Here is a 20,043-nt window from a genome sequence, read left to right on the forward strand (position 1 = left end):
ATGGTGCAATCTTGGCTCACTGCAACCTCTGCCTCCTGAGTTCAAGCAATTCTCCTACCTCAGCCTCCTGAATAGCTGGCATTACAGGTGTGCACCACCATGCCTGGCTAATTTTTATATTTCTAGTAGAGATGAGGTTTCACCATGTTGGTGAGGCTGGTCTCAAACTCCTGACCTCAAGTGATCCACCCACCTTGGCCTCTCAAAGTGCTGGGATTACAGTCATGAGCCACCATGCCTAGCCCACAGCTACATCCTTAAAACAATTATCTATACTCGCTGCCTTTCTTCACTGCCCCACTCTTAGTCTTTAACTCAGTCTAATTTGGATTCAGTCCTGTGACTCCACTAAAATAGATCTTCGCAGATCCCCTGTGACCTTGTCTGGATATATCTCATGGGCTCTCAGCCTTCATCGTACTTGACTTCTCAGCTGTAGTGGACTCTGTTGACCATGCCCTCCTTGAAATGCTCTCTTTGCATAGTGGTTAGGAGTATGGGCTTCTGGTCAAACAGATGTGGTTCAAATTCCAGCCCTGCCACCTCCCTGCTATGTGGCTTTGGATCACTTACTTGGCTTCTCTGTGCCTCATTTCGACATCTGTAAAAATTAGAGTAATAATTATACCACAACATAGCGTTATTATTGGGAGGACTCATGAATGAGATAATCCATGTAAAATGCTTAGATCCATGCCTGGCCTATTGTAAGAATTCCATCAAGTTTTACTAAGAGATTTTAATGACCTATTATCTCAGTGGAATTACAAGTTCCCAGAAGACAGTAAACATTGAAGTAAAACATACATTTCTCTGTTGAACGCTGACTAAGAATATCCCTGATCCTGTAAGACAGACAAGACACTATTCCTCTTTTATTGGTGAGGAACGTGACCACTGCCCAGAGCTAGCAGGTACGTCGGTGAAGTTGCATGGGAGCACCAGCCCAGAGAGCCGGCAGGTCCAAGGAGTTGCACAGTGGAGGGACAGATAGGACCGAGGAGAGCAGGGGAGACATCCCACAAAAGCTGAGTTCCAGGGATGGTTCAAGCAAGGGAGAGCTGTGCTTTCTTTGTGAGAGAAACAGCCTTAGTTGGCAAATTCTCCAGTCCGTAACTCCTCCTGGGCATGATAATACTGTGTTTACAGGCGCAGGAAACCTACAAAAGAGCAAAACTTTCCAAGAGCAACTTCTCTCTTGTCCTTGGAGGTGTACTTCGTTGCTGCTGAGGTGCCGGGACCCAAACTGAGCTCCCTTGTGAGGGAGCTGGGAACACGACCTGTGCGTTTCAATCTCTGGTCTTTACTTTTTCTAGAATCAAGGCCAGCACATGGAGGGGAGAGGGAAAATAGTGGGATGGGCACATTCCCGTGGGGACCAGGCTGGGAGACACCAGGCAGCACACTCCAGGCAGGGACATATGAGGGCATGGGAGGACAAGGGGTCTATTACGTAATCCCAACCTTTGTCAGCAAAGAGCCAGGAATAGCGCTTCTTAGGAGGGATTTCCCCCCAGGAAATCTTCAAAGCCCTAGACAGAGGCCACAGCCCTCAGAAGCTTGTATATGTGTTTGACCACAGACAGCCATACAGGCTCTGGCTGGCTCTGGTGCTCCAGAGAGGACTGTGGTTGCCCCAGCATGTGAGCACCAAGCCAGTCTGTTGCTGAGCTCTCCCCAGGTCTGTGTCACCGAGCTGACTCCAGCCGCCGTGTCCCGGCTGCCCCGGCTCGCCAGAGTCACACGCCCCCAGCCACACAGACACCAGTGACCTGAAGCACACAAGCGGCTGGCTTGGCTTCCTGCTCTGCTTATGACAGTTGATGGAGAATTCCAGAGGCCGAGCCCAGGGTCTCGCACAGAGCTGTCTAGAACACACACGAAATCTGACTTTGCGTGATGGAGAAATTACCTCCCATGGGTAAAGGCTTCCAGCCACACTCCTTCTGTGTCTTTGAACCACTTCCTGTTTACATGGCCTTGTGTGGAGGGGAAGAGGAAGGAGGAGGGCATGCTGTCGGGGAGAGGGGTCCCCTGGGGGATGTGAGGAGAGTGGGGAAACATAGGGGGCAGGGGGCTGGGGACACTGTGAGAGGTGGAAACTGAGAGGAGACAATGAGAGGAAGCAGGAATACGTGAGTGCGTGTGCAGGAGACACTGGCCACGGGCATGGGGGAGGGGGACAGGCAGTGACAAGAGAGAGAGGGCGGCCCTCCTGTCTCAGGCTCTGAGCCCAGTCCTACCTCCTCAGCCTTCTGTGAGCCAGAACGGACTCTGGGAGGGGATGGAGCTGCACGGAGGGAAGCCAGGGAAGCCACAGTACATTCCAGAGCTAGTGGAAACTCTTTTTGAGCCAGCTATGTATGGAGAGATGATTTGTACCCTGAGGGTCTGACGTCCGCCTGGTTAGAATGCTGAGCTGGGTGAGGATGGGAAGAAGAAAACTTCTCCTCATTTCTGCCCCATTCCAACCCGGCTCCTTCCTTTCTCCAGCCCCACTGCGTCCTGCTAGCCTCTGCGGTCACCCACAGCTGCCCTGGGCCCCTGCAGACCCAGAGTGGCATTTGTGGGTGAACAGAGCAGTGATTTTGTTCTGGGCCAGAGCTGAGGGTCTCCTGCCCTGCCTCAGAGGCCCCACTGAGGGTCCCTATACCCTGCTCTGGCATGCCTTAGGGAGCTCCCCAGGCAGGACCAAAGGGGGCCTCTGTGGTGTGAGTCTCACTGCCAAGGCTCAGACTGGCCAAGCAGCTCCCTCAGGCCCTGAGTGTTTTCAGTCCTGGGTGTTCTTGCTTTGGACTGAGCATGGCCTAGGTAACCGTATAGGGCCCTTTAGCCCTGGAAGTCTCTGATTCAGGCTGACAAAAAGGGTGCCCCTGTGCATCCTCCAGAAAGATCTGTGCCGTGCTCCCCACACACTCCACTGCGATAAGGCAGTGATGTTTATTGAGCCAGCACTGTTCTTTTTTTTTTTTTTTAAGTTGTACTTTAGGTTCTGGGGTACATATGCAGCTCATGCACGATTGTTGCATAGGTACATACATGGCAAGGTGGTTTACTGCCTTCCTCCCCCATCACCCATACCTGGCATTTCTCCCCTGTTATCCCTCCCTACCCTCCCCACCCCCCACTGTCCCTCCCCTGGTCCCTGCCAACTGACCGCAGTGTGTGATGCTCCCCTCCCTGTGTCCACGTGTTCTCATTGTTCAACACCCGCCTATGAGTGAGAACATGTGGTGTTTGATTTTCTGCTCTTGTGTCAGTTTGCTGAGAATTATGGTTTCCAGGTTCATCCATGTCCCTACAAAGGACACGAACTCATCGTTTTTTATGGCTGCATGGTATTCCATGGTATATATGTGCCACATTTTCTTTATCTAGTCTATTGTTGATGAACATTTGGGTTGGTTCCAGGTCTTTGCTATTGTAAACAGTGCCACAGTGTACATTCGTGTGCATGTGTCTTTATAATAGAACCATTTATAATTCTTTGGGTATATACCCAGGGATTGCTGGGTCAAATGGTATTTCTATTTTCAGGCCCTTGAGGAGTCGCCACACTGTCTTCCACAATGGTTGCATAATTTGCACTCCTACCAACAGTGTAAAAATGTTCCTATTTCTCCACATCCTCTCCAGCATCTGTTGTCTCCAGATTTTTTAATGATCGCCATTCTAACTGGTGTGAGGTGGTATCTCAATGTGATTTTGATTTGCATTTCTCTGATGACCAGTGATGATGAGCTTTTTATCATATGTTTGTTGGCCTCATGTATGTCTTCTTTTGTAAAGTGTCTGTTCATATCCTTCGCCCACTTTTGAATGGGCTTGTTTTTTCTTGTAAACCTGTTTTAGTTCTTTGTAGATTCTGGATATTAGCCCTTTGTCAGATGGGTAGACTGTAAAAATTTTTTCCCATTTTGTTGGTTGCCGGTTTGCTCTAATGACTGTTTCCTTTGCTGTGCAGAAGCTCTGGAGTTTAATTAGGTCCCATTTGTCTATTTTGAGCCAGCACTGTTCTGCGTGCCTTAGAGAGGTTAAGCAAGCTAAATCACACAACAGCCCTACCAGCAAGGCATTTTTACTAGCCCCATTTAAAAGCAAGGAAACCAGTATACAAAGGAGTGAAACGGCAGCCACTGCTGATAAATAGCAAGTTCAGGAGGCCAGCCTGGGCACTCTGATTCCAGAATCCCTGTGCTAACCACTACACCCCGCTGTCCCCTTTTCCAGGTGGTTCTTCATATCCCAGCTCTGTTTTCCACTACCCATGTTCCATGGTGAACAGGCCCCTCTTCATCCTCAGCCTTATGCAGAACTCCCCGCCCCCTCCTTCTCCTGGGTCTGTTGGTCTCTGAGAGCGTGGGGTAGGGAGAGGTTGGGGAGGCTGGTGGCAGGGGGAGGGGCGCCTCCCACGCCCAGGTCACACATGTCTCACCCCCCACTCCCGGCAGTACCTTTGGCTCTTTGCTTTACATCCCCTTTGCTCCCTCTCCTCTTTTGAGGTTGAACCATCCCTCCACTTTTCCTGTCACTTAAGCTCCTGGTCACCCTGCATTCCCGGAAGACCTTGGTCCTGCCTCACACTCTTACCCGCTGCCCTGAGTTCCCTGTGGACAAGCTGTACTACATGTGGGTCTCCGAGTTCCTAGACTGTCCACTCCAGTGGCACCCACAGCAACGCCAGCTCCCATGTCCTGATGTCCCATGTGCCAGAGATAGTACAGTATACTTGCAATAGCGCTGGTATTTCTGACAGCATTCCTGCAAGGGGAGCATTATCCCCATCAACACAGGAGGAAATGGATCATCAGAGTTTAGGGACCTGCCCAAGGTGACACAGGGATCTGAACTGAGCTCCAGCCCATGCCCTCAGCTTGTCACGCAGCTGGTCACCCTGTTTCCCTGAACTCCTCTGCTTTTGGAATGTAAGACTTCAGCATCTCCCCACGGCTGCACCCTCGCCCTGAGCCCAGCCTCTCCTTCCTCCCACTCCATCTCTACTGTGATCTCTTCAGAGTTTGCCTTTCCCTTGATTCCTTCATTTCCCCGCCCTGCCCGCACTTTCTCCTGAATCTCTTTAATCTGAAAATGCTCAAATGTATCCCATCTGCAGAATCCCTCATTCTCCTTGTGCCTTGTCTACCCCGTCCCCACACAACGAGGTCACCTGCGGAGGTGCCTGCGCTCACTGTCAGTACTCCTCACCCGCAGAGGGCTGGATTCTGCCCTCACTGGTTTGTGGTGCAGCCTAGTAGCTGCTTTAGGATTTGCCTTCCTTGACCTCCACAGAGTGTTGATGGGGGCCTTCCTCTCACATCTCCCTGGGCTTACAGGCCACTGGCTGTACTCCTGCCTCCCAGCCTGCCCCTTCCTCTAAATGGCCAGCATTCAATTTTATGAGGAGGCGAGGGGCCGTGTCTTGGCCCATAGCCCACACAAGCACTGTTTTGCTGATGGAAAGCTGTTGAATTCTATAATGCTGAAAATCTGTATAAATAGACACATTTACAACTTCCTGTCCATTTGGCCATCGATCATTGTAACCAAGGTACTAATAATAACTTGCATGTGTAGCAATTCACAGCTTGCACAGGGATTTCACACGTCCTTCAATATCCCTATCTATGTGTAATGAAAATACTTTTTCTGTGGGCATCATTAAATTCAACTCGCTTTGCCGAGGTAGACATTAGCTTTGCTTTGATGGAGGTCCTCTGAGCACTGTCAGCCAGGATGCTATTCCAAATCCCCGTGATGGTGATTGATAGGTTATTGATCCTTGGGACAGGGCCAAATGACCCTGGTCATTTTAATGACACGTGTTCCTCCTAGGGCGTTAGGAGAGGCCGGGCTGACCAGAAGATGCCAGCAATCTCTGAGCATGCAGGCTGAGGGAAAGGCACCTGCCTGGCCCCTGTGCCATCTTTGTTGCTTGGGAATATAGCACTGAGCATGCCTCTTACTTTTTGTGTGTTTGTGTTTATGGGATGGTGTGATAGACAAGCCACTGGAGCGTTCCAGAGCCGTGCTAAGTATACCCCTGGCCTGCACCAGTGTCTGCAGCTCACCTGGTAATGCATCTTTAAAAATACGATTGGTGGATGGGCAGACAGGTGGGCAGATGTGCAGCGAAGCAGTGTGTCACATGTGAAGAGAAGGTCTAGGTAGGGAGTAGATGTATGTGCACTGCACAGTCCTCTCAGTTTTGCTGCAGGTTTGGAAGTTTCCCTAATAAAATGTTGGAGGGGAAATGATCCCCTGACAGTGAGCTATTTTCATTGAAACCAGGCTCTTGGCCAATGTGGTCCCTGAGACCAGAGAGTGAGGGAGGTATGTGGATTGGATCCATTTCACCTGTGAAGACTCCCCGTGGGGAGTTCCTGCTGCCAAGGCTCAGAAGTGGTGCTGGTCCCAGACAGGTAGAGAGGAGAGTCAGGGCTACCCTCTCCCTCCCGGGGATGGACTGGTGCTGCCCATTCCGCCAGCCTCCGCTATGGAACCCTTGAGCAGTGGGGCACTGCTCCTTCCAATGGCTTACCCCTCATATTCCCGCATCTACGCAGTTAAGACTGCATTCCACAGCAGCTTCCAGGTCCGAGTCTGGCTTTCCTCGCCTCTCCTGGAGGGCTCGCCATCTGCCTCAGCGCTGCCTGTGACATGGGAGGGCATCCGCTCAGCACACATTTGCTGTGGCTCTGAGCCCCCCGGGTAAGCGAGAGGCTGTCTGAGCACAGGAGGGTTGGGAGGCTTGGCTGTCCAGATGGTCTCCCTGCCGCCTACAGGTTCTGGACACCAGAGTGGACAGAACCAGGGAAAGCGAGGGCAGGAAGGTAAGTGGCAGATGAAGAGGCTTTCTGGAGTTGAGTCCTGACCTACATTATTTTGTGGGTCACACATGGTGGTGGTTCCAGGGAAGGTGCTGGGATCCAGTTCGCAAGCCGCGTAACTGACTCAGATATGGTAGTAAAATGCAAGGACTCCCCACCCCACCCCTCCAGGCACCCAGTAGTTTATGGACGGTGCTCAGCAAATGAAACTCTTAGTTGTATTAATATCAGCCTTCACATAATGGCATTACGGAAAAAAAATACAAAGTTGATTTTTTTTAAAGTGCCAGTTGTAGCACTGTGCTCTGCCTCTGACTGTAGAAAACGGAGAACACACTGTCAGGCCCTTGGTCCCTTGGAAGATGGTCCGGCATGCTCACACTCCAGCACACACAGACTTCAACACACCCTCACACCCCAACATCATACACACTCAGACTCTCACACTGAAATAGACTCACACCCCCTTGCACACACTTGCACTCCAGCACATACTCATGCAGCCTCAAACTCACACTTCACACACATATTCAGGCACACTTGCACCCAAACACAAACATACACTCAAATACTTCCTCACACACACTTGCACGCAAACACTCATACCCACGAGTGTGACACACACATGTTCTGCTGAGCTGAGTGATACTCCTGCCCCTCACACGTTTGGGACAGTGCCTGCCTCTCCACCCTTGCAGACTATGGAGAGGACTCCCTGCAAGGAAGGACCAGGACATCCCCCCGCAGGTTCTCATCCTGGCTGAGTGTGCTCATAGGAGGCAGTGGACCCTGGGATTTAGACCATGGACCCTGGAGCCAGTCTCTGGGTTCGAGTCCTGGCTCTGCTGCCACTAGCTGTGTGACTGTCAACCACTGCATCATCTTTCTGGGTCTTAGTTTCACCCCTCATGTAACAAGGGCAGTAATGCCTGCCCCATAAGTTGCTGTGCGGAGTCATCTCGTTGCTACGTGGAAGGTGCTCATATAGGAAACACTGGTGAGTGTTTGCTGCTGCTGCTGCTGCTACTCTTCTCGCAGCATCTGGTCATAGATCATCCATCTCTGGGCCTCGGGTCCCTGAGCAGGAATTCAGCTTCTAACCAGGGCTCAGGGAGAACAACTGTGTTTTCTGCTTGGTTTTAACAGGTGACTGTAGATTTAGTGACAAAGCAACACAGATTTATTCTCTTACGGTTCTGGAGGTAAGAAGCCTGAATCATTTTCACTGGGCTAACGTGGAGGTGTCAGCAGGGCTGCACTCCCTCTGAGGCTCCCAGGGAACATCCGCTTCCTGGCCTTTCCAGCCTCCAGAGCTGCATTCCTTGCGTTTCTTGGCTCTTGGCATCCTCCCCACCTTCAGGCCAGCAGCCAGCCTCGTGCTTCTGTCGTTCCACCGCCACCTCCCTCTGTAGCCCAGTCTCCTTTGGTCTCCCTCGCTCCCTCTCAGAAGAACCTTGGCGATTATGTTTAGGGCCCACGGAGCCAATCCAGGAGACTTCCGTATCTCAGAACCCTTAACTTAATCTCATCTGTGAAAGCTCTTTTGCGCTGTAAGGTAACAGTGACATTCTGGGGATTGGAGTGGGAACATAGTTGGGGGCCGTTATTCACACAGCTGAGGCAGGAGGAAGCTCCCCTGGGTCCTGGCCCTGTGGCCCAACTTGGCCAAGTTCTGGACCAACCTGGAGCACCAGTCTAGACCCAGCCTGGCTACGCCAGCTGCCAGGGTCCTCTGCTGTCCCTTCATGCCAGTTCTAGGCCGTCTCTCTCCCCAGATAGGCTGAGGGCAGAGTTGCTGTTCCATCCCCTGCCGAATCCCAGTCCCGGCAGGTGGGGCACCGGATGGTTATGTGTTCGTGTGTAAAGGTGAGCAGGCGCTGATGTGCTACATGTATCCTTTTAGGCCATGGCGAGTGTCACTGCGGGGAATGCAAGTGCCACGCAGGTTACATCGGGGACAACTGTAACTGCTCGACAGACATCAGCACATGCCGGGGCAAAGATGGGCAGATCTGCAGTGACCGCGGGCACTGTGTCTGTGGGCAGTGCCAGTGCACGGAGCCGGGGGCCTTCGGGGAGATGTGTGAGAAGTGCCCCACCTGCCCGGATGCGTGCAGCACCAAGAGGTACTGGTTCCACCAACAGCCTCACCTTACTTCTCCCCCAGGCCAGGCCTATGGTCCAGCCAGGCAGTCCTCAGGGCCGGCCAGCCTCCACTCCCCACCTCCAAAATCTCTCACCCAGCCAGCCTCGCTGGGGAGTGGCACTCTTACTAACAGTAACTGAAACTGTGGCTTTCAAACGCTGGTTCCCTAAGGGTTTTGTAAGAAAACAAACAGAACAAGAAATACAAAACTGCTACTCTGTTCCTAAACATCTTTAGAAATTACAAGATCAGAGTTAAATGAAATTAAGCTGGCATTGGCACCTTCTCAGAGCCTTGAGTGCACTATCATGTGCCTTCACAAGAGAATACTTTCACAAGTGCGCATCTTTTTTCAGATGAATTGAATCTCCCACACTGATAGCTCCCAAACAGTGTTTCACAGAACCCCTATGGGAAATGCAGACAAAATGTCATCAGAAAGTAAATCGGAGAGGGGCTGGGTGCGTTGGCTCACACCTGTGATCCCAGTACTGTGGGAGACTGAGGTGGGTGGATCACTTAAGGTCAGGAGTTTGAGACCAGCCTGGCCAACATGGTGAAACCTCTTCTTTACTAAAAATACAAAAATTAGCTGGGTGTGGTGGCACATACCTGTAATCCCAGCTGCTCCGGAGGCTAAGGCAGGCAAATGGCTTGAACCCAGGAGGCAGAGATTGCAAGATGGTGCCACTGCACTCCAGCCTGGGCAACAGAGTGAGACTCCATCTCAATAAATAAATAAATAAATAAATAAATAAATAATAATAAGATAACTGGAGAGAAAGGCACCTGACCTAGATAAGGCATGCCGGAAACCACTGCAATGGCTTTTAAATTTTCTGCTCCATTTATATAGATAATAGAACGTGGGCTCTGTGCCGCTGCTGAATGCAGAGATTGTCTAGACCCGGGCCCCCGCCTTCACTGACTCACCACGGCCTCCCATAGCTGTACCGATCTCCTCCTGCTCAGCCCTGCACGCTCCACCAGAGTGCAAATTAGAGGGAATTACAGAATGATGCCCCTGGAAAGCAGAAGTGACACTTGCTCTTGGAGTTTGCTGGAGAAACAGCTGTGTCATCATTATCCATGCTAAGGAGGCAGGGACACAGAGGATCAGAAAGAAATCATAATACAAACGTCGCTTCTCTTTGGCTGAGGAACGCATCTGTGATTTTCTCTTGGCAGATTTCCCTTCTAAATGTCTGGCTCGGGCTGATAATGAAATGAGTTCATGCTCTCTGCGCCTGCAGCGGCTGCTGGTCAGTCTTTGCTCAGAAACGTTATGGGTGGCAGAACCCCTAGCTGGACATTTGCCATAAATAACCCAGGCATGGGTAATTGAAAGCTGGCTGCAGATGGAGAGACAAGATAGACAGGGCTGAGTTTTAATGTGTTTAATTGGAGGGGATAGGGGAGAGTAAGGAAGAAAAAAAACGTCTGCTTCAGATGTGCTAAAAGCAGAGAAAAAAGAGATCCAAGTAGAAACGGCCTGGAGAAGGTTAGGACCCTGGATCTGGAGCCCGGGTAGCTGTGGCTCTCCCAGCACGGAGTTAGCCATTAGCCACGTTTTGTGCCCGAGGGAGGTGCCCCCACCTCAGCAACCAGCAGCAGAACCTTTTTGAGTCTGTGCTCCCAGTCTTTGGGGCACACTAGGTTAATGGGGAGTGGGGGCCAAGCTAGGACAACCCACATGGAACCCATTAAACGAGCCTTGCCTTCCTATGGAGCAGCAGACAGTGGAGGATTGGCTTTAGATCAGCTGAAAGGCCCAGGGGGAAACAGCTCTAGCTTTAAATGTTTAAAGCATTTATTTTCTAGAAGACATAGACTTAATAATATGTTATTTATTACACAATGTCAAGGGAGCAAGGAGAGCAAAGAGATGCCATAAGGGAATGTCACGATTCCTTCTTTTTATCTTTTTTTTGAGACAGGGTCTCACCCAGGCTGCAATGCAGTGGCACCATCACAGCTCATGGCAGCCTTGAACTCCTGGGTTCAAGCAATCCTCCTGCCTTAGCCTCCTGAGTAGCTAGGACTATAGGCTGGCACCACCACACCTGGCTAATTTTTATTTTTTGTAGAGATGGGGTCTTGCTATGTTGTCCAGGCTGGTCTCAAACTTCTGAACTCAAGCGATCCTCCCACCTCAACCTCTCAAAGTGTTGGGATTACAGGCATGAGCCATTGCACCCAACCTACTATTCCTTCTTATTTGTCTCTGGGCCACACTGACCCTCTGTCTCTTTCACAGCCTACTTGAAACTTTTTTTTTTTTTAAACAAAGTCCTTTTTATGGGGACTTACGTCAGTCTGTTTTTTCTACTGCTGCTTGTGAAGAGCCACCAGGTTTTGAATGTCCTACATCCTTTTTTTTCTGGAGGTTTCAGGGCAGCCAGTCTTCATTTTCTGGATCTAACCAACCACACTCTTCACTTTGGGTGAGTTCACACTCAGCCCCAGCTGATTTCAATTAACCTGCTCTCGAAGCAAAGTCTCTCTAAACAACTTAATTTTTTTAAAGAGCAGGCTTATTTTAGTACATGACTGCAATATATTACAAGTTTTGACCAGGACATGGGACATACAAGTTAGACTGATATGTTCACATGGATACTTAGGGAGTGTTTCCCGGAAGCAGTCTAGAGCTGTGGTTTAACAACAGAGAATCAGGTGGCAGGGACAGAATCCTGGCTGGGAGCAGAAGCAGCCCTCTTAGACTTGTGCTAATCTGGGAGGCTGGTGGGGGTTGGGGGTGCAGCTGGGTCAGCATGAATGACTGAAGCTGGAGCCACCCCTTCCTGGCCCCAAGCCAGGTCTCAGCTGCCCGCCCTCCGGGGCTGTCACCGTCGGGAGAGTTAGTTACCATCTTGTTTCTAACTTCAGAATGTTTCCATAAAATTAGTCCCAGGAGAGGAGGATTTCATGGACAAGTCAGGGATCGTTGAGCTCTTAAGCGTATCAGAACCTCTTAGGAGGCCTAGTGTGAGAGGTAGGGCACCTGGCTGCAGACCCTCACGTCCTCCTCCGTAAAACAAAGGAGATTTCATGAAATGGTCTCACAGCTTCCATCCAGCTCGGCTCTTCTACCTCCCAGTTTCTGCACTGGAAACATTTTAGTAGCTGGCCTCTGAATCCCACGGAGTTAAGAAACAGGTGGTGATAAAGGCACCACGTTGCAGGTGTACATCCCTCTATATTTTTGCCAGAGACCTTTCCGGACACACAGCCCCTTTGGTACCCACAGGCCTGTGGAAACAGAGCAGCTGTCCCTCATGTAGCTGAGGTTCTGAGGTCACCCCCTGTACTCTGCTGGCCTCCCCAGCACACCTGGCTCTTGATTCCTGACCCAGTTTTCTAGTGGCCTTTCCTGGGGTCTCACCCTCCTTGAAGGCCATCAGTCAAAGTCCCTAAGAGTGACATGCCACAGCCCACTCCTCCCTGGAGCTTCATGCTCACCATCCTATAGCTCCATCCTCCAGCCACCAGAGGAGCCAGGGACCTCTCCCCTTGCACCTCAGCTTCACAGCCCCTTAGCCACAGCTTAGCTCCCCACCCTGTGGCCTCAGGAATCCAGTCGTCCAGGATGTCTCCTGTGACAGAGGGAGAATGTCTGGAACTTGGTTTTGACGATGTACGTATCATAATGACCACTTACTCGAATGTGGTAGTTAAGCATTTTCACCCGCCATCTGATTGAAACCATCAGGCTGAGGTAGGAGGAGAGGGGCTCAAGGTGTCACTTTTTGGCTGTCACCCATTTTCTAGAGGAGGCCATTGTGAAAGAACGAGGGTTCCCGGGGAGGAAGTCAGCACCCTAGAGCCTGTGCCAGAGCCTAGTGTAAACTGATTCACAGGTATGTGGGCAGCGGAGCCCCAGGGGACCTGGCAGAGCCCACCTGGGCTCTGTCTGAGAGGGAGAAGGGGGCTGGAACTCGAGACTCTCCGGGACAGTGGTTCTCCGCCCTCAACACGCATCACAATTGCCCAGGAAACCCAGCCCTGGAGGTGAGGTTGGCCCAGGCACTGGGGATTTCTCTTGATAGCTCTGTGGAGCGTTGAACATGGAGGAAGGTTGAGATCCCTACCCTGGGTGATGACCAGGGCAGGATCTGGGAAACTGGGACAATGTGGGGCATCAAGCTCTGGCCATGGGAGCGTGAGGACCTCTGGGAGGCCGGGAATACTGTTTTATCACCCAGAAACCTCTGGCTTGGAGCAGACTCCTCACCAGGCATTAGATGGACCAGAGTGCAGATGGATTTGGCTCCTGGTGTCAGAATTTGAAAGGTCTGCAACTTGACACGTAGACAAGACATGCCACTAAACTCCACGAACGCTTGGGCTTCCCCACATAACAAGAAAGGCAGAGCAGAAACATTCCCTGAGGCTCAACATCTGTAGCTGGAAAGAAGTTAAAGGCTTCCCGGGTCCTGCACTGTCAGGAAGCTAGGCACAGGTGTGGGGCTGTTCGACGTTATCTGACACCCACCTTTATTTCTTTTCCAAAGAGATTGCGTCGAGTGCCTGCTGCTCCACTCCGGAAAACCCGACAACCAGACCTGCCACAGCCTGTGCAGGGACGAGGTGATCACGTGGGTGGACACCATCGGTGAGTGTGCTGCCGCCACCCGGACAGCCGTGGTTTCTCTCCTGCCTGAGGAGGAGGGTGGTTTTAGCCTTGAGTCAGGAGGCACCGCCCAGGCTTCCTGGGCATAACTGGGGGCTCCCCATGAGGACCCAGTGCTGGAACGTTCATCCACACCTGACGGGTTGTAGAATGGTGCAGACTTAGGAAAGCAGTTTGGCAGTTTCCTAAAAAAGTCAGTTACACAATCACTGTACAGTGGTACCAGTTCCACACCCAGGGATACAGCCTAGAGAATTAGGTCCATATGTCCACATAAAAACGTGTCAGAAATGTTCGCAGCAGCATTATTCACAATAGCCAAGAGGTAGGAACGAACCAGGTGTCCATCAGCTGATGAATGGAAAAGCAAACAAGGTGCAGTCTGTCTAGACGGTGGACACTGCGGACCACGAAGGGTGTGAAGTACTGATACGTGCCACGGCGCCGTGAGGCCTGACAACGGTGCGGAGGGCAAGAAGCCACATATTCTGTGGCTCTGTTCATATGAAACGTCCAGCAAGGGAAAGAAAGCCATGGAGACAGAAAGTAGGTTAGTGGTGGCCTGGTGCTAGGGGGAAGGGAAAATGGGGATTGACTGCCAACAGGTGTGGGTTTCTTTCTAGAGTGATGGAAATACTCCAGAATTAGTGGGAATGGTTACGCAACATTGTGAGTTCAGTAAAACAACTGATTGTACACTGTAAAGTGGTTTAAATGGTGGGGGGACATTATGCACCTTGAAAGAAAATCTGCATCTGAAGCTCCCCTCATGGGCAAGCTTTCCCCCTATCTTCATCTCTGGCTTCTGCAGACTCCTGGCTCCCAACTGCCTGTCTGTAACTTACGTCTTTTGTTCTTTTGTAGACTTCCTTGTTCCCACATCCCTGGTTTTGACTGACTACAGTCATGGCTTCTGAGGGATTTTTGTCTTTGAGACAGGGTCTCTGTCACCCAGGCTGGAGTGCAGTGGCACCATCATAGCTCACTGAAGTCTCAACCTCCTGGGCTCAAGCAAACCTCTTGCCTCAGCCTCCCAAGTAGCTGGGACCACAGGCATGTGCCACCATGCCTGGTTAATTGTTGTGTTTTTTAATAGAGACGGGGTTTCACCATGTTGCCCAGGCTGTTCTCAAACTCCTAGGGTTAAGCAATCCACCTGCCTTGGCCTCCTAAAATGCTGGCATTCAAGTGTAAGCTATCATGCCCGGTTGCTTCTCAGTATCTGAGCTATGTATACATCCAACACATGTTCACTGAGCACTTACTGTGTGCCAGGTGTTACCTATCTCCATAGGAGACTGGGGAGTGGACCAGTCCGGTTCCTCACATGCCTGTCTTCTTGCCCCAGCTTCTGTCTTGCAGCTCAGAGCCTGGCCGACCTCAGGTTCTGCCTGCAGACCTGGGCTGGTTGCCCCTAACTAGGCACACATGGTCAGAGAAGGAAAGGGTGTCTTCTGTGTGTGGCCCAAGGACTGGTTTGCCTGGTTCACAGCAGTTATGGCCACTCATGCGCAGCTGCTTCCCAAGCCAGCCCTCTGAGACAGAGCAGCAGAGAAAGTGTATGTTCTAATCCATCATTTACCCATTATCTTCCTTCTTCCAGGTTTTTTCATACACACACACTCACATGCTCACTCATACTCACCCAGCCCAGAAGAGAGCTGAGACGGGAAGTTCAGGCTTTCATATCCGATAACCACCCTAATCCATCTGCTTCCAGGTTGCAGCTCCTTCAAGCAGCAAGGTTAAAAAGGTTAAAAAGGCAAGACCTGGAAAGCATTTCCTGCCCTGGCATTCGCCTTCCATTGCTCTCCAGGTTCTATCACTGCCACATTTCCTCACCCCTCACCTCTCTTTGCACCTCCCTAGTTCCTTTCTCACCTAAAAAACAACGTAACTCTCTCCCAGGGAGCCTTAGAATGTAGGTAATGCCTGGACGGGGGAAGGTGGGGAACGGCAGCGAAGGGGTGGGGAGTTGCTGAGGCAGCTCCAGGAGGGGGTTTCTTAATACAGAGAAGGGAGGCTGGGCGTCGTCTGGGGCTGACCTCCACACTGGCTCACTTTATCTACAGGCGTGGGCACCACGGTGGGCACCAGCCTCTCACCTGCTGTCCTCATCGCCCCGTGGTTCTCTTTGATTTTGCATCCCAGGAAGGAGTCGCTGCTTCTTGGCCTCTGCGGCCAGTTCTCAGCCCCAAATGACCTGGCCTGTTTCCCAAATGTGAAGCCTCACTCAAGCTCAAAGGGGGCTGTGATGGCTTTCTTTCTTTCTCCCTTTGATTTCCGTGGCCAATCCATTCACCTAACCCCACCCCGAAACCATTAAAACCTTCTGTTATTTCACATCACCCCTGAAAAACACTTCAGAGGCTTGGAGATCCTCTAATATGTTCCATGTGGCCCCAAAGCCATCTAAATTCAGCCCTGGGCCTGCGTTCTTGGTGTGAGAAACCTGAACTCATCTTCAAAGGCCAGCCTCCCCTTAAGGCTTTCTGCCCACACCCCCACACCCCTTCCTTCTTGGAGGTGCTCGGCTCCCTGCCCCGACTGTCAGCGGCTCTGGGCTGCTCAGAGAGACTCAGGCCATTTCCCTCTTGGTTTTCTTCCAGCGAAAGATGACCCGGAAGCTGTGCTTTGTTTCTACAAAACCCCCAAGGACTGCGTCATGATGTTCACCTACGCGGAGCTCCCCAATGGGAAGTCCAGCCTGACAGTTCTCAGGGAGCCAGGTGGGTGAGGGCTGCGAGGGGCTTGGGTCACTCCGCCAGCTCTCAGTTCTGATTTCTGATGCCATTCCCTGGGGCCCCTGCCCATTCTCTCCTCACCGGTCTTTCCAAACTCCAGGGAGAGGAGGGATACAATTTCTTATTTTTCTTTTCTTTCTTTCTTTTTTTTTTTTTTTTTGAGATAGGCTGTCACTCTATCACCCAGGCTAAAGTGCAGTGGTGCCATCACAGCTCACTGCAGCCTCAGCCTCCTTGGGTTCAAGTGATCCTCCCACCTCAGCCTCCCGAACAACTGGGACTGCAGCCATGTACCAACACACCGGGCTAATTTTTGTATTTTTTTGGTAGAGACAGGTTTTTGCCATGTTGCCCAGGCTGGTCTCGAACCCCTGGGCTCAAGCGATCCACCTGCCTCAGCCTCCCAAACTGCTAGGATTACAGGTTTGAGCCACTGCGCCTAACCAATACAATTTCTCATGAAGATCCGATCTAAGGTCACTGCTGCTCCATTCCTAGGGTTTAAAAGAAAGATGAATGAGCAGCTGGGGGCCCATTTTGGGGCAAAGTTCTAGTGGGGCATGAGTCAGGGCAGTGGGAGTTATGGAAGGATAGGGCCCTGTCCCTGGGGAAGGTCTCATCTTGGAGGAGCACAGAGGTAAAAGCAACCACAGAACAAACCTACCCTGCACAGCCAAAGGCAGCAAGGAGCTGCTGTGTTCTGCAGGGAGGGTGCGGGGCGTCTGGACCCACCAGGGCTGGGCAGGGCATCACTCGGGTCGTGGAGCATCCAGCTCCACACACAGTCCAGGCGGGGCCACCGCAGCTTCTCAGTGTGGATTCCAAGGACAGTGGAGCGGTCAGTTCCACATTCCTGCTGCTGCCATGCTCAGCTCCCAGAACCACTGCAGAGGCCAAGCTTTGATCCAGATACCAAGATTCTGCCTCTGCTTGGACCCAGCGACCAGCAGCCTTTGCCTTGGAGTCATTGGAATTTCTAATATCACCCCTTACATTCTTTTTGGGGTTGAGGAGGCAGGGGTGGAGCAGAAAAAGATTTCCTCTCTTCACTTCACAGTGCTGCAAACTATTTTTCCAAATTGGGCCCAACCACATAATGTGCCTTCCTGAGGCCAGAGGCAGAAGTGTGGTACCAGCCTAGGATGCACGCCTGTAAGAATGAGGCTTTGTGTCCAACGCTGTCTCTGCGGTTCTTTGAAAATAAGCACATTTGCTCCAGTGGACTCCACACTAAAGGCTTACAGATGTTGGCCCCAGCCCAGACCTTGTGGAAGTGGCTTCATGGTACCTCCTGCCTGCGCAGTCTGCTCCTAGAACCATGTACATGAAAGCTGAGTGGGTCCAGCATCCCACACTGGAGACTGGGCCAGGCGGGGCGTGGGCACTGCCCATGAGGGGAAAGGCAGCTGTGCCCCTGGGCTCTCATCCAGACTTCAGTACACTTGCTGTGTGACTTTGGAACAGTCACTGTCCCTTTTGACTCTTTCATTTTCTGTACATTGGGGGAAACTTCCTGCCCATGTCTTCTAGAAGCAATGTGAGGATCTAAGGGAGAGCCAAGGGGAAGACCTTCGAGAGGGGCACAACTTTCATCTCCGAAATGCCTGCTTTTGGGGGTGGGAGGGGCACGAGGATGCTGGTGGCTTTGCTTACCATGCTTCTGGTCCCCTAGAGTGTGGAAACACCCCCAACGCCATGACCATCCTCCTGGCTGTGGTCGGCAGCATCCTCCTGGTTGGGCTTGCACTCCTGGCTATCTGGAAGCTGCTTGTCACCATCCACGACCGGAGGGAGTTTGCGAAGTTCCAGAGCGAGCGATCCAGGGCCCGCTACGAAATGGTAAGCCTGTGGAAAATGGGAAGCAGAGGGCACTTCAAGCTTAGAGCCGTGGCCGGATTCAGTGCTGTGTTAGCCATAGAGGTTCACTAACGTCTTTGGCATTAAAAACAAAAAATCAATACCAGAAAGGCTGTGCCCAGCTCTGGACAGAGAGAACTGCACAGCCCTGGTGCAGAGGGACCAGCACACATCCCTGTTCTAGACCCAGATCAGGAGGGTCATGGGGGCAGAGGCCCTGGGCACGCCTTGGCAGGAGGAGTCTGACCAGTCTCAGAGAGACCACAGACCCACAGGAAAGGAGCTCAGATTCTTGTGGTCCATTACAGTACACACACCTGCAGTCTGGTCACCCCAGACTGACTGCAAACACCCAAAGGACTGAGCACAGAGTCAGTGCCTTTTGAACTCCGGGCTTGGTTTCTGTTAAGGCTGGAAAAGACTTCAGAGACCTTCTGACTCAACTCCTCCTTCCAGAGGTGGAGAGTGGAAGCTTAGAGAAGGCGAGGTCTTTCTCGGGGGACACGGAACTATCCTGGAGCCCACGGCTGTCTCCTCCCACCTGAGTGCTTTGCCTGCTGCTGTCCTGGGGGGTTGACCTGGGAAGGGTTTCTAGGGCCTGCGTCTGTCGGTTCGCGTGTGTGAGCTAACATGTATCCTCATTCTCTTCCCTGCTGTGTTCTGTAGGCTTCAAACCCACTGTACAGAAAGCCCATCTCCACGCACACCGTGGACTTCACCTTCAACAAGTTCAACAAATCCTACAACGGCACTGTGGACTGATGTTTCCTTCTCCAAGGGGCTGGAGGGAGGAACTAATGAAAAAGTCAGACTGAAACGCCTTGCATGGCTGCTCGACTTGATCACAGCTCCGTAGGTAGGCACCGCAGAGAAGACCTTCTAGTGAGCCTGAGCCAGGAGCCCCCACTGCCTGCACAGGAAGGTGCCTGGCCGTGTCACCTGGCTGCTAGACCCGAGCCACGCCAGGCTGCATCCCTCCGAGCTCGGGACAAAGCAAGGGGACCTCGGTGCTCTCAGCTTTCCCTGCCACATCCAGCTTGTTGTCGCGGTGAAATACTGAGATGCTGGGCTGCCTCTCCCTTCCAGGAGTGCCGGGCCCCCGGCCTGGCCAGACCAGAAGACTGTCAGGAAGGGTGAGAGTGTGTAAAACCAGCATACAGTTTGGCTTTTTTCACACTGATCATTTTTTTACGAAATAAAAAGATCCTGCATTTATGGTGTAGTCCTGAGTCCTGAGACTTTTCTGCCTGTTGGCTATGGCTTGCACACAGGTGTTGGTGATGGGGCTGTTGAGATGCCTGTTGAAGGTACGTCATTTGCAAATGTCTGTTTCCTCTCCTGTCTGTGTTTGTTTAGTGCTTTTGTAATGAAACAAGATTGTTGGGGATTGAAAGTAAAGATTAAAACCAAAAGAATTTGTGTTTGCCCGATCCTCTCTGTGTATTTGTTTCTTTCTAAGCAGAATTACAATGGTGCCCCCAAGGGGGATTGAAGCGGCCTGTCCTTCCTCAGGGAGGGGACACAGGCTGGTCTGATACTCCAGACTGGGTCTCATCAAGTAAGCATGAGGTGCTCAGGGCAGTCAGGGCTGTGCAGAGGAGCCCGGAGCAGGTGCCTTTGGCCCCTCCCAGCTTTCACTGACAGAGAGTTCCAGGCTAGACGCCATGAAAACCACCCCCTGGTCTCCCTCCCTTGTTATGAGGGGCTGAGGCTGGAAATACATTGTGCAGACAGGAGGCACTGAGTGGCAGTTCCCACCCACAGTCACCTCTTAAACATCATTAGCAGTAGCAGTTCCCTTCCAAGGCCTCCCCTCGCTCCCAAAACACCTATGGC

General features: G+C 51.8%; 1 protein-coding gene across 1 annotated transcript in view; it reads left to right on the forward strand.

Annotated features, from left to right (window-relative positions):
- Positions 1-19,637, forward strand: part of ITGB5 (integrin subunit beta 5) — a 124,852-nt gene extending 105,215 nt beyond the window's left edge. Inside the window, exons 11-15 of the mRNA XM_039477282.2 lie at positions 8,731-8,953; positions 13,488-13,588; positions 16,216-16,335; positions 18,023-18,189; positions 18,874-19,637. Coding sequence (XP_039333216.1) covers positions 8,731-8,953; positions 13,488-13,588; positions 16,216-16,335; positions 18,023-18,189; positions 18,874-18,969 — 707 coding nt within the window. The 3' untranslated portion in view covers positions 18,970-19,637. The remainder of the gene's footprint in view (positions 1-8,730; positions 8,954-13,487; positions 13,589-16,215; positions 16,336-18,022; positions 18,190-18,873) is intronic.
- The last annotated feature ends 406 nt before the right edge of the window (positions 19,638-20,043 follow it).

The sequence above is a fragment of the Saimiri boliviensis genome, chromosome 8, assembly GCF_048565385.1.
Source record: "Saimiri boliviensis isolate mSaiBol1 chromosome 8, mSaiBol1.pri, whole genome shotgun sequence".
Taxonomy (NCBI): Eukaryota; Metazoa; Chordata; class Mammalia; order Primates; family Cebidae; genus Saimiri; species Saimiri boliviensis.